Source organism: Anser cygnoides, chromosome 2 (assembly GCF_040182565.1).
Source record: "Anser cygnoides isolate HZ-2024a breed goose chromosome 2, Taihu_goose_T2T_genome, whole genome shotgun sequence".
NCBI classification, from domain to species: Eukaryota; Metazoa; Chordata; class Aves; order Anseriformes; family Anatidae; genus Anser; species Anser cygnoides.
The window spans coordinates 356,630-368,776 of record NC_089874.1 but is presented as its reverse complement, the minus strand read 5'-3'; the positions used below and the strand labels follow the sequence as shown (position 1 = coordinate 368,776).

The 12,147-nt window shown below is 57.0% G+C and overlaps 1 protein-coding gene across 2 annotated transcripts in view; it reads left to right on the top strand.

Annotated features, from left to right (window-relative positions):
• AGAP3 (ArfGAP with GTPase domain, ankyrin repeat and PH domain 3) overlaps positions 1 to 12,147 on the top strand; it is a 141,078-nt gene that overhangs the window by 110,119 nt on the left and 18,812 nt on the right. For both annotated transcript variants that reach the window (XM_066991318.1, XM_048053331.2), the window contains exon 12: positions 10,709 to 10,882. In XM_066991318.1, coding sequence (XP_066847419.1) covers positions 10,709 to 10,882 — 174 coding nt within the window. The remainder of the gene's footprint in view (positions 1 to 10,708; positions 10,883 to 12,147) is intronic.

The window sequence follows — 12,147 nt, the reverse complement described above, 5'->3', positions numbered from 1 at the left end:
GTGATTAATTATGAGCAGCCCTCGAAGTGACCCTTTTGGCTTTGTGGGAAGCATTCCAGCTCCTGACGTTCCCAGACTTGCTCTGGTTACAGACACACAAAAGGTTTGTTTCACCATTTTATTTGGGTTCATTGCTTGCAGAGAAGTTGTGCACCTTGTGCCGGCCAGCTTCCCAGACTACGTTTAGTAGCAGTTGGATTTAGGAAGAGGTTAGATACGTTTGGCAGATCGGGCTCTTCATGAAGAACACAGAAACAACGAGATAAGAATACCAGTAAACCCACAGTTGGGTGCAGCTCTCCACCCTGTTCCTCCATGGGGGTACCAGTGCCTCAGCTGATGGGAGAGCTGACACTGCATACCACATCTGAGAGCTTCTTGGAGTGGGGACTTTTGCCTGAGTTTGTTATCTTTGCTGCTTTTCTCCTAGAGGGAAAGCTTGCTTTCCTTCTCTCCCATAGCCATTTTAGTTGCAAAAAGATAAACCTTGCATTTTGGTTCCACCTCCAGCACAGACCCAAATGTTGAGCTCAAAGCAGCTCCTGTGTCCTCCTTGTGCTTTGTCCTGTTCTGATCTCAGAGGTGCAGCGTGGAAATGCAGCAGAGCCTCCTTCTCCCCTGCCAGGTGTGTTTGGCCTTGACGCTCCTCTGTGCTTGGTGGGCCTCTGCTGAAGTGGCTGCCCTGCCCTCAATATTGCGATGGCTGCTGTGGTATTTTTTAGCTCACGCATCGTGAGAATAGTTGCTGTTCATGCCTTACCAGATTCTTAATCTTCATCTTTTGCATGTTCCATGGAGACCTTAAATAACGTATGAATTTAAGTGATGGGTTTAGTGTTTGAAACTCTTCTCTCAGCTCACCTTCCCTCTTCTTTGCTGATTACAGGAGCGTACACTATGGTGGTTGCACAAGGGGTTGCAAGAAAAGTAACCAGCAGAGTTAAATCAGTGAAAAGTTTTTTTCAAGTTTATTAGGAACTAATGAATCCTAAAAACAGTGTTGGTTCATTACTATTTGGAGATAATAGAACATGTAATAAAGAAAAAAAAAGCACGTTCAGTAAACACTTCTGTTTGGTATGTGGGAAGAGGCAAGATGATGTATCTTATCACAGAATGATGAATTCTTCATATTCCAACTGTAATTAGGAAGCAAATTAAACAGCAGGTAGGAGATTTAGACATGTTTGAATCAGCAAGTGTGAATTATTTAATTCGGGAATTTTAGAAAATCTGGTCAAGGTCTTTCTCAAATGTTTATTGTGACTATATTTTGGGATTGGGAGGGCTTCTAGAGGTCTGAAGTTCATGGATTTTGGGTGTTCACAGTATGAGGTTGAAACCAATAGGTTGGAAAAGGCTTAGAATATCAGTAAAAACAATGAAATGCTTGGAAAATGCACCTTGCAATGAAAAAAACAAGGAGCTCTATTTGCTTAGTTTATCCATGAAAAGGTTAAGAGATTATTTCAACACTGTTTGTAAGTACCTATATAGAAACAAAAATTTGATAATAGAGCGCTCTTTATTAGATAAAAATATACCAAGATCCAGTGACTGATAGCTGAAGCAAGACGATTCAGACTAGAAATAAGGTGCAAATTTTAACAGTGTGAGTAATTAACCATCGGAACAACTTATCAAGAGTTACTGTGATTTCTCTGTCACTGACAATATCATAATCAAGATGAGAAGATTTTCTAAAAGATATGTTGTAGGAGTAAATTAATGGAAGACTCATGATGCAATTTTACGCTATGCAGAAGAGATCAGGCAGCCGAGGTCTGCTCCTGGCTGTTTCTGACCGCACTGCCCAGTGCTGTGCGCTTGCTGCCCAGGCTGGGTTCACTGGGAGCCCACGTGTACCTGGGTTCACTGTACCTGGGTTCACTGGGAGCCCACGTGTACCTGGGTTCACTGGGAGCCCACGTGTACCTGGGTTCACTGGGTGCCCACGTGTACCTGGGTTCACTGGGTGCCCACGTGTACCTGGGTTCACTGGGTGCCCACGTGTACCTGGGTTCACTGGGTGCCCACGTGTACCTGGGTTCACTGGGTGCCCACGTGTACCTGGATTCACCGGGAGCCCACGTGTGTACCTGGGTTCACTGGGTGCCCACGTGTACCTGGGTTCACTGGGTGCCCACGTGTACCTGGGTTCACCGGGAGCCCACGTGTACCTGGGTTCACTGGGTGCCCACGTGTACCTGGGTTCACTGGGTGCCCACGTGTACCTGGATTCACCGGGAGCCCACGTGTACCTGGGTTCACCGGGAGCCCACGTGTACCTGGGTTCACCGGGAGCCCACGTGTACCTGGGTTCACTGGGAGCCCACGTGTACCTGGGTTCACTGGGAGCCCACGTGTACCTGGGTTCACTGGGTGCCCACGTGTACCTGGGTTCACTGGGAGCCCACGTGTACCTGGGTTCACTGGGTGCCCACGTGTACCTGGGTTCACTGGGAGCCCACGTGTACCTGGGTTCACTGGGTGCCCACGTGTACCTGGGTTCACTGGGAGCCCACGTGTACCTGGGTTCACTGGGTGCCCACGTGTACCTGGGTTCACTGGGAGCCCACGTGTACCTGGGTTCACTGGGAGCCCACGTGTACCTGGGTTCACTGGGAGCCCACGTGTACCTGGGTTCACTGGGTGCCCACGTGTACCTGGGTTCACTGGGAGCCCGCGTGTACCTGGGTTCACCCCGCGTGTACCTGGGTTCACTGGGAGCCCACGTGTACCTGGGTTCATTGGGAGCCCACGTGTACCTGGGTTCCTGGGAGCCCACGTGTACCTGGGTTCATTGGGTGCCCACGGGTTCACTGTGTACCTGGGTTCACTGGGTGCCCACGCCCACGTGTACCTGGGTTCACTGGGAGCCCACGTGTACCTGGGTTCACTGGGAGCCCACGTGTACCTGGGTTCACTGGGAGCCCACGTGTACCTGGGTTCACTGGGAGCCCACGTGGGGTTCACTGGGTGCCCACGTGTACCTGGGTTCACTGGGTGCCCACGTGTACCTGTACCTGGGTTCACTGGGAGCCCACGTGTACCTGGGTTCACTGGGAGCCCACGTGTACCTGGGTTCACTGGGAGCCCACGTGTACCTGGGTTCATTGGGTGCCCACGTGTACCTGGGTTCACTGGGAGCCCACGTGTACCTGGGTTCACTGGGTGCCCACGTGTACCTGGGTTCACTGGGTGCCCACGTGTACCTGGGTTCACTGGGAGCCCACGTGTACCTGGGTTCACTGGGAGCCCACGTGTACCTGGGTTCACTGGGAGCCCACGTGTACCTGGGTTCACTGGGAGCCCACGTGTACCTGGGTTCACTGGGAGCCCACGTGTACCTGGGTTCACTGGGTGCCCACGTGTACCTGGGTTCACTGGGTGCCCACGTGTACCTGGGTTCACTGGGTGCCCACGTGTACCTGGGTTCACTGGGAGCCCACGTGTACCTGGATTCACTGGGTGCCCACGTGTACCTGGGTTCACTGGGTGCCCACGTGTACCTGGGTTCACTGGGAGCCCACGTGTACCTGGGTTCACTGGGAGCCCACGTGTACCTGGGTTCACTGGGAGCCCACGTGTACCTGGGTTCACTGGGTGCCCACGTGTACCTGGGTTCACTGGGTGCCCACGTGTACCTGGGTTCACTGGGTGCCCACGTGTACCTGGGTTCACTGGGAGCCCACGTGTACCTGGGTTCACTGGGTGCCCACGTGTACCTGGGCGTGCTCCAGCAGGCTCTGCGTGCTGCGGCCGGGCACTTGGTGTGGGCAGGGCGCAGGCTGGAGCAGGACTGAGCTGCCGCAGCTGCCCGCCGTTCCCCTGCTGATGGAGTGCTCCCGGGGTCCCAGGGGCTTGGGGAGCAGCCACAACTAATTCCTGCTTGCAGGCTTCTCCAGTTTGCTGGGTTCCTGCTGGCTGCACAGGGAGTCAGCCGCCATCTGAACCGAAGATGAGCTTTGTGTGTCAGCGTGAGGTGCCGTGGCTGATCTCACATGCCTGTGAGGTCCTCACAGAGGCGTCTGGACGGTGCAGAGCTGTTTCTCCTGGCGGCTGGTCCCACCGCAGGACAGCGCTGGTCGGAGCTGGCTGTTACATAACCACTTACCACATGCATATGTCCAAAAATGTGCTCTCCAAAGACTTTGCTAAGAAAGGAGGGAGATTCCGCTTGTGTCAGAGCATCTGCGAGGCCCAGTGAAAGGCAATGGCTCCCACTGTGTGCAAGCTGGCAGATCCTGATGGCCTTGCTAAGAAGCAGGGCTGGGAAACCTCAGTTGCCTGCAGTTTGGATCAGTGATTTCACACAGACGTTCGCTGTTGGCAGAACTGGGGAGGACATCCGTCATCCCAGATCATATCCCACCAGGCTTGGGGGCTGTCTAGGTGCTTGCTTGGCGTTGTGGCCACCTCCCAAGAAGAACTTGCTGTTGTGTCTTTCAAATGATGTGTCTGTATTTTGGTCTTGTTACTGGCAGGAATAATTCAAGAGGAAGGAACGGAGTATGTCCAGCAGAGCAGCGTGTAGTGTGTGGTTCACAAAACCAACCCGATGTGGATGCTTCTGGCTCTGGATGTGCACTGGAGGGGCGGGGGCAGCTTTGAGAAAGGCAGCCGTGGGGTGCTCCCAGGATAGCTGCATTCCTGCGCGCGTGGCAGCTGACCGGCCATTGACGGGAAGTGGTGAATTATGTCCTTACCAGCAGGGATTTCACAGGCAGGCAGCCTAACTAGGCTCATTGGCTTTTGCTTCCCCTCAAGAACCGGTTGGTCTCTAGGAACTGAGGAGTTTCCCACCAGCTGGAGGTGGGTATCCATCCAGCCCGCTGCTTGGGAGCTGGAGTCCAGGGCTTCTGCGGCTGTGCCACGCACGTGGCTTTTGGGGAGGCTCTGGGACGTGCTCTGGCTGCGGACGCCAACAGAATGCTTGAGAGTCGTTACATGTGTGTGACTTTAACCAATTCTAGCTTTTAGGGAGGATAAATGATGATCACTTGGCAACAAGTACCTTAAAGTTTTGTTTAATGGGAAGTGGTAACGGTTGGGTCTTTCGGACAGGGCTTGGCAGATAGCTCCTAGCACTACGCTGTGGTGTGCTGTGAGTGCTCTTAGCCTGTTGCAGTACAAAAGAGAGTGAGGTTTGCTCAGCGTCAGGGTGACCTCCCTGGGACATCTCCATCACCATCTCATACCTTATGGCCTGCAGCCTCTGCCGCAGAGCAGCCTCTTTGTCGTGTGTGGAGGAGGCATCCCTCTCCCTGCGCCGGAGCGGGGCCAAGGCCTGTGCTGTACTTGGCCGTAGAGCAAGGGGGGCTTCCCAAACTGCTGCCCTGCTCGTGCCGCTTTCACTTTGTACCACACCCAGGCCCCCCAGACAAACCCTGTTTCCTGCATGCGGCAGCCAGACGTCATTCATCATGTCAGCCCAGGAGAGCAGTGCTGACGTGGGAGAGCCTGTGGGTCCTCCCACAAACATAACCACAAGCAACTGTCCGACCGTGCCCTTGTCTCTGGGTGGGGGTGTCGGGGGATCAGCGGGTTTGTGTTTCTGGAGACAGAAGAACATACCAGCAGTCTGAGCTAAGATGAGGTGTCCGGCCAGCCTCCTGACTTCGCTACAGAAATGGCCAAAAACAGCTGCCACCATGGCATCAGCCAGTGCTAGTGGTGACTTCACACACAGATAAATAGCACATTGGGATAATCCAGCTGAGACATGATGAACGTGCACAGAACTGAGGCCAAGCTATATCCACAGGATGAGGCCCAGTCTCCTGCTTAGGCAAAAATGATGGCCCCATCCATGACTAATTGTGCAGGGCCAGAACATAGCTCCAGCACAGGAACAGAGTGAAGCTCTCTCCAGACAGCAGTGACCGGGTCAGAGGTCTGCGCCTTCAGATTTCACGGTACATGCTGACATGAGCCAGCGACGGGCCCTTGGGCAAGGAAGGCTGAGGGAGCCCCGGGCTGCCTGGGGCCGAGCGCTGCCAGCAGGTGCACGGAGGGGACCCTGCCCCTCTGCCCGTGTCGGTGAGACACCCCTGGGGTGCGGGGTCCGGTGCTGGGCCCCCGGTCCAGGAGGGAGCTGGACGCGCTGGGGAGAGCCCGGTGCGGGGCCAGGAAGATGCCGCAGGGCCCGGAGCCCCTCTGCTGTGAGGAGAGGCCGGGAGAGCTGGGGCTGCTCAGCCCGGAGCAGAGGAGGCTCCGGGGGATCCCGGCCGTGGCCAGCAGCACCTGCAGGGAGGCGCCGAGAGGCCGGAGCCGGGCTCTGCCCGGCGGTGCCCAGAGAGGCCCGGAGCCCGGGAGGCTCCCCCTGCCCCCCAGCAGCACGTCCGTGCCGGGCGGGTGCCGGAGCCCTGGCCCAGGCTGCCCCGAGAGGGGCTGGGGGCTGCTCCCTGCACAGCTCCAGCAGCGCCTGCCCGTGGGGCTGGGCGCCGGCTCCGGGGGCTGCTGGAGCACGCCTGGGACCAGAGGGACCCGGGGGCCCTGACAACCTCAGCAGTTCTGTGATGCTGTGACCTGGCCTCGCCGTGAGCTGGCTCAGAAGTAGGTGTTGGACAGTGGTGGAGGTGGAGCAGGTATGTCACGGCTTGGTTTCTTGAGTGCTGCTCACGTTGTATTTCAAGGAAGATAAGTACGTCGTCCTTTCCTGAATGAGGCTATCAAGATTGTAGGTATTTCAGTGTTACTCCTATTAAAAAATAAGTGACTTAGCGTGTCCGTCCATTTTGTGCTGTTACTGCTGGCGGTCTGTAGCGGTTCAGGACAGCAGGATGCAGGATGTGGGCAGGTAGGCTACAAGAGTTAGAAGGAATGGGAAGTCACATTTGCTGTTTGTAGCTGTTGCAGCTTGAATTATTTTTTTCCCGAGGTGGGAGGTTGTGCATGAGGATCTAGGTGAGGTGGAGGTGGTGCTCGCAGAATTCTTCCTGCTCTCGTGGTGTCAGTCAGGAGCCCCAGACCAGCGCAGATGTTCTTGCCACTGAGTTGTGATACAAATCCCATGGAAACCAGTACATATTTCCCTAGGCTTTTATGAATCAGGCCCGTTAGTTCTGGGGTGCATATCTCTGCGCTTTGTACTAAATAAATTTTGTTGTGTTTTTGTTAGCTCACTTTTCAAAATCCTGCATTATATCCTCATCTCCTTGGTCCTGGGAGTGCTTCCAACATAATGTCACCAGCAAATTTCACCAGAACTTGTGTATTATTTTGCCAAATCACTGTTGAAAAAATGAAATGAGATTTGTCCAAAGGTCCTCGAGTGACGCTGCAAATATCTCCTTCGCAACTGACAGCACCCATTTGTGCTAACTCACCTTCCCTCAGTTCTCCGTGCATCTGCACCTTAATGAAGAATCTCCAGTTTGTACTGAATTAATGTTTTACTGAGGCTGCCCATCTGCCATGCTCCACACTGTGAAAAATGATGTTCAGTTTTTAGGTCATTTTCCATTTACTGCTATGTCATCAATTAGGCTTTTTCTTTTTTTTTTTTTTGAATTTTGAGGAAACAGCGATTGGAAGAGCTTTGCTTGAGGGGCTGTAGGCAGGGTCACGGAGAGTTCAGTTCGCGGGATTTGGCTCAGAGACGCGGTTAGTATTTTACATGTAGCCCTTTTATTTACCTTTCACTTTGCTTGACTGATTTAAAAGGAGCTTGTCATGCAACTGCTGGTGGTGTCACTTTGAAAGAGTGTGATTTTGGAGAGCTCTAGGCTTGCTGGGACCGACTTGCAGATCCTTGAGACAAGCTGGAGTTTGGCAGCCGAGAGGTCAGCAAACCGAGCGAGCAGCCGAGCTGTGAGGACAGCCCTCTGCAGCTGGGTGAGTCCAGGCACCTGGTGAAAAGCTCAGGAATCTCCTGCAGAGACTGCAGAGCTTGATGGATGCTGTACCTGGAAGTCATAGCAGCACCGTGTCATCGCAAAATTAAATTTTCAAATTAGCTTTGCGCCTTCGTGACACATGCTGCTGGCAAGGCAGGCAGCGGATCTGGGAGTCTGATGCTGGGTGCCTGCGCGGTGCGGGCTCGGGGCGCGTCGTTGGGTTGCCCACGTGTCTTCATCTGCACGCGCTTTGCGTCCTGCGGGCTTGGCACCGCAGCTGTGGCTGCTTGCCCCAGCAGCGTGGTTTGCTCAGGGGTGGCCACTGGCAAGCTGCGCACTCCGCGCTGTCAGCGCGCTTTTCTCTGCCTGTCCTCACCCACCATGGGATGTGTTTGGAGGGTGGCTTGGCCGTGGCGGTGGGTGACATGTCCCTGGCTGTGGTCAGGACAGGGGCACCGTGAGCCCAGTGCTGCGTGGAAGGGCACGTGCCTGCAGGTGGGGAGCGCTCCCGGTGCTCAGGGAGCAAATCTGGGCACACCAGGGCTCTGCAGGGTTCTTCCCTCTGCTGCACCCCTGATGTTTGCCTCCCTCCCCTCCCTGGTTGTGCAATGCACACGTTGTGCTGCATGCAGCCTGGCAGAGGGGTGGCCAGCACTGTCTGAAATAGGGGGCAGCCTGTCCCTCCCCTCCCCTCCCTTCTTCCTCTTCCTGTCCCAGCCCAGCAGCCTGGTTCCCAGGACCCAGCTCCTCCTGGTCCCAGGAGAGCAGCCTTGTCCCTGCTCCAGTGGCAGCAGGCTCCCTCCCACGAGGAGGCAAGAGGAGATGGATGCGGCAGTCAGGAGCAGAGCGCCAGCTAATTACCCTTCCGAGTGTGTCTTGTAAATTAAGGGCTAATTAGAGGCAAAGTCAGTGTCATGGTTTTACACGTGTTTCTGTGGCGCTGAACAAGGGAGGGAGGGGGAGCGTGCAGCAGCGGGGCTGGAGGCGGGCAGGCCGGCAGAACCACGCTTGGGTGGCTCGGGGCTGCGGGCACCCAGCCCCACGGCCTCGCGCCAGCGCCACGGGGCGGTGGGACCCCCGACGAGGTGGTGGGACCCCCAGCAGGGCTGTGGGACCCCTGGCAGTGTGGTGGGACCCCTGGCAGTGTGGTGGGACCCCCAGCAGGGCTGTGGGACCCATGGTGGGGCGGTGGGACCCCCGGCGGGGCGGTGGGACCCCCAGCAGGGCTGTGGGACCCCCGGCGGGGCGGTGGGACCCCCGGCGGGCGGGCAGCCCCCGCGCCGTGCAGCGGGGAGTGCTGGAGAGGAGGGCAGGAGCACCCGCCCTGCCCTGCGTGCGGTGACCGAAGGGCGCGCGTGGCAGCAGCGCCGCGGTCCTGGGTCACCCCGCCTTCAGCCTGTGCCCTGGCCACCCGGCGCAGCCAGTGCCCGCCGTGAAGGGAGATCTGGGCCTCTGGAGCTGAAGTTCCAGGTGCTCTGCAGCCTCAGGCAGTGCTCTAGCACTGATGGCTGTCACATTTTTTAGGTTTTCGTGGAATTGGCAGAAAACATAACTTCTTGTACAACAGCATAACGTAACAGAAACATAACTTCTTGTACAAAACCTAGGGCAGCGCATGGGGAATTTACAGTGCTCTGCTCTTTTTGGAAGGTCCTGCCATGAGGTGCTGGAGGACAAAACGAAGCTGACTTTACACGACAAAGGCTTGGTAGGATGAGCTACCCTGGCTGTAGCAGGTCCAGCTAGGGATCTGCTCAGGCAAGGACTCATCTGCTGCTCTCCAGCCTGCTCCTGTGACCAGACCCCATTTAAATACCGGTCTGGTGGCAGCAGGCAGGCCGCGGGCTCTCCTCACCCGCTGGGCTCCGCAGCCGAGGCTGCTCAGCACGTCCTGCCCTCACCTGTAGCCACAAGGGCTGGGGTGGCAGTCCCAGCTCAGCACCTGCGCCTGCAGGCGTGGGAGGAGGACAGGTAGCGTCGGCACAGGGAGAGGGGCGGCTTGCTCGCCCCAAGCTCCCAGAGCGCTTGTGCTGGCAGTGGCTGGAGCTGACTGTGGAAGGGGGGGAAGGTGTAGGAAAGTGCTTGCAGTTGGCAGGTTTGGATTAATCCCCCTGGGGCAGAGTCTTCCTCCCAGACAGATTGCCTGCAGCCTCAACAGCAGGAGTGACTGTATAATACCTTGGAAATTGTGGATGTTGTAATCCTGAAACATTTGACCCATTTTGAATCTATGAGTGATCTTGTCTTCTGTGGCTGCCTGTAGTCCCCAAAACATTCCTTTCCTGGGGGTTCAAGCTCCTGAGCTGCAGCTCACGGGGTTTCTAGCCAGTGGGAAGAGGTGCTCCCATGTACGATCCCTACAGATGTCGGCTCCCCTGCTTGTCCCTTTGATGTCCTCCATGAGATTTTCCATTCACTCCTGATGCCTCCAGCAAGGCAGTGTTTCTTCTAGGGACATGCAGGCAGTGAAGTTGAGAGAGGATGGGCACACGGGCTGTGGGGTGGGCTTGTGTTTGTCCAGGTGCCTGAGGCTATGGTGGAGATTGCAAGCACACCGTGAACTCCAACTGCAAAACCTGGCTGGAGGGGGAGGCTACGCGCCAGGATGCCTGGCTGCGCGTCCCAGCGTGCTGAGGTGGGATCCGCTGACTTGGTGTCCCTCTGAGGAGTGCTGTGTGCTGGGCAGTGCCCTTGGCGCCTCTGGGGGTGATGCACTGGCACCACTTGGTGGAGATGGGCCAGACAGAGCCCATCGTCACGCAGGGCCACCTGGGGTCGTGTCACGTCAGGTACAGGACAGCTATGCCTTCCTCCATCGTGCTTCAGAACAGCAGCTGGTCTGTGCTAACTTCCTGGCTCTCTTGCAGGTGCTCCCCACTCCACCAGCAGCACCTCCCTGCACTCGGAGCGCTCCATCAGCGGCATCAACCTGGTGGGCTTCAGCTCAAAGCCCGACGGCATGCACCAGCGCTCGTACTCCGTCTCCAGCGCGGACCAGTGGAACGAGGCCGTGGCTATCCCCGGCAGCTGCCCCAACCCCTGTAAGTAGCACTTCTGGCCCCGTTCCCCTCAGCTGCGGCAGGTGGGGAGGGTTGTTTTGGTGACAGGGGGCAGTCCTGAGCCCAGGAGTTGTGCAGGGGTGTCAGATGCAGCCTTTGGGTGCTCGCAGGGACTGTCCCACCGTCATGAGGGTCAGCTGGCAGTGTCCAGGCTGGAAGGAGGAGCTCTCCTGCAGGGCATGGTGAAGCAAGGACCTCTCCTTCATGGCAGGACTGCTCTGACTACTTCCCTTTGCCTGCCCCCCTCTTGACTCACTGTGCAAGGAGAAACCATTGCTTTCCCCCATCTCCGCTCCTCGTCAGCATCCCCCTCTGCCAGGTTTTGGGGCAGTTGAACGAATAGGAGTAATTCCTGTCTCTTGTGCACACACTGAGCGCGTCCCGCCCCCTCCCCCCACGCTCACTCGCTCTCTGCGATGTTTCAGGACAGTTGAGTGAATTAAAATAATTCATACATTTCCCAACGTAGCCACTTTGCCGAATTGGAAAATAAATGCTTTTGTGCTGCATTCATCACTCCTTCGTTCCTGGCTCTGCCGCCGCACTAAAAAAGCAGTTAAATGCACATCAAGAGTGGAGGAGCCATTTCCATGCCTGCTCGCCCCTTGTAGTTCTCATTAGCGCGGCAGCCGCCCCCCCGCTCGGTCCCAGGGGCTTTCGCAGTTTAAAGAGAGCCTCTTTATGATCATTACCGGAGTCCGACTGTGCGGGCGCCATTTGCAGCTGAGGAGGCTCCTCATTTGTAACTGTGAAAAACTATCAATTTCAGCGCGCCTGATGCAGCGGCTCCATCATTGGCCCCATCAGCTCCCTGCTGGAAGCGAATTAATCAGACTGTTACTGCTGATGGGGCAGCGCAGGCGACGGGAGCGGAAGGGCGCAGCTCTGAGCATTAATGTGCCGGCAGCCCCCCCGCCCCTCGCCTCGGACACAGGGCGCAGCCGGGCAGCCGCCGCTCCTCCCGCGCCAGAGGAGTGGGGCACGGGAGGGGCTGCTCCGTGCACTGCTCTGGGAACGGGTACGTCCCCCCCGGGCAGCCCCCCCCCGGGCGAGGGGCGCGGGGCACCCCACGGCCTGAGCCCCACGCCCCGCCGGGGGGGTCCGCGCACACAGGCGGCAGCCGCCTCTCGTGAGGGCTGCCGGGAGCGCCCCTGAGCCGCCGCCGCGGGTCAGCCGTGCTGCACAGGAGCGGACGGGCAGCGCTGCTGTCGGCGCACACGCTGCCTTTGCACGGGTGAATTCTGTGG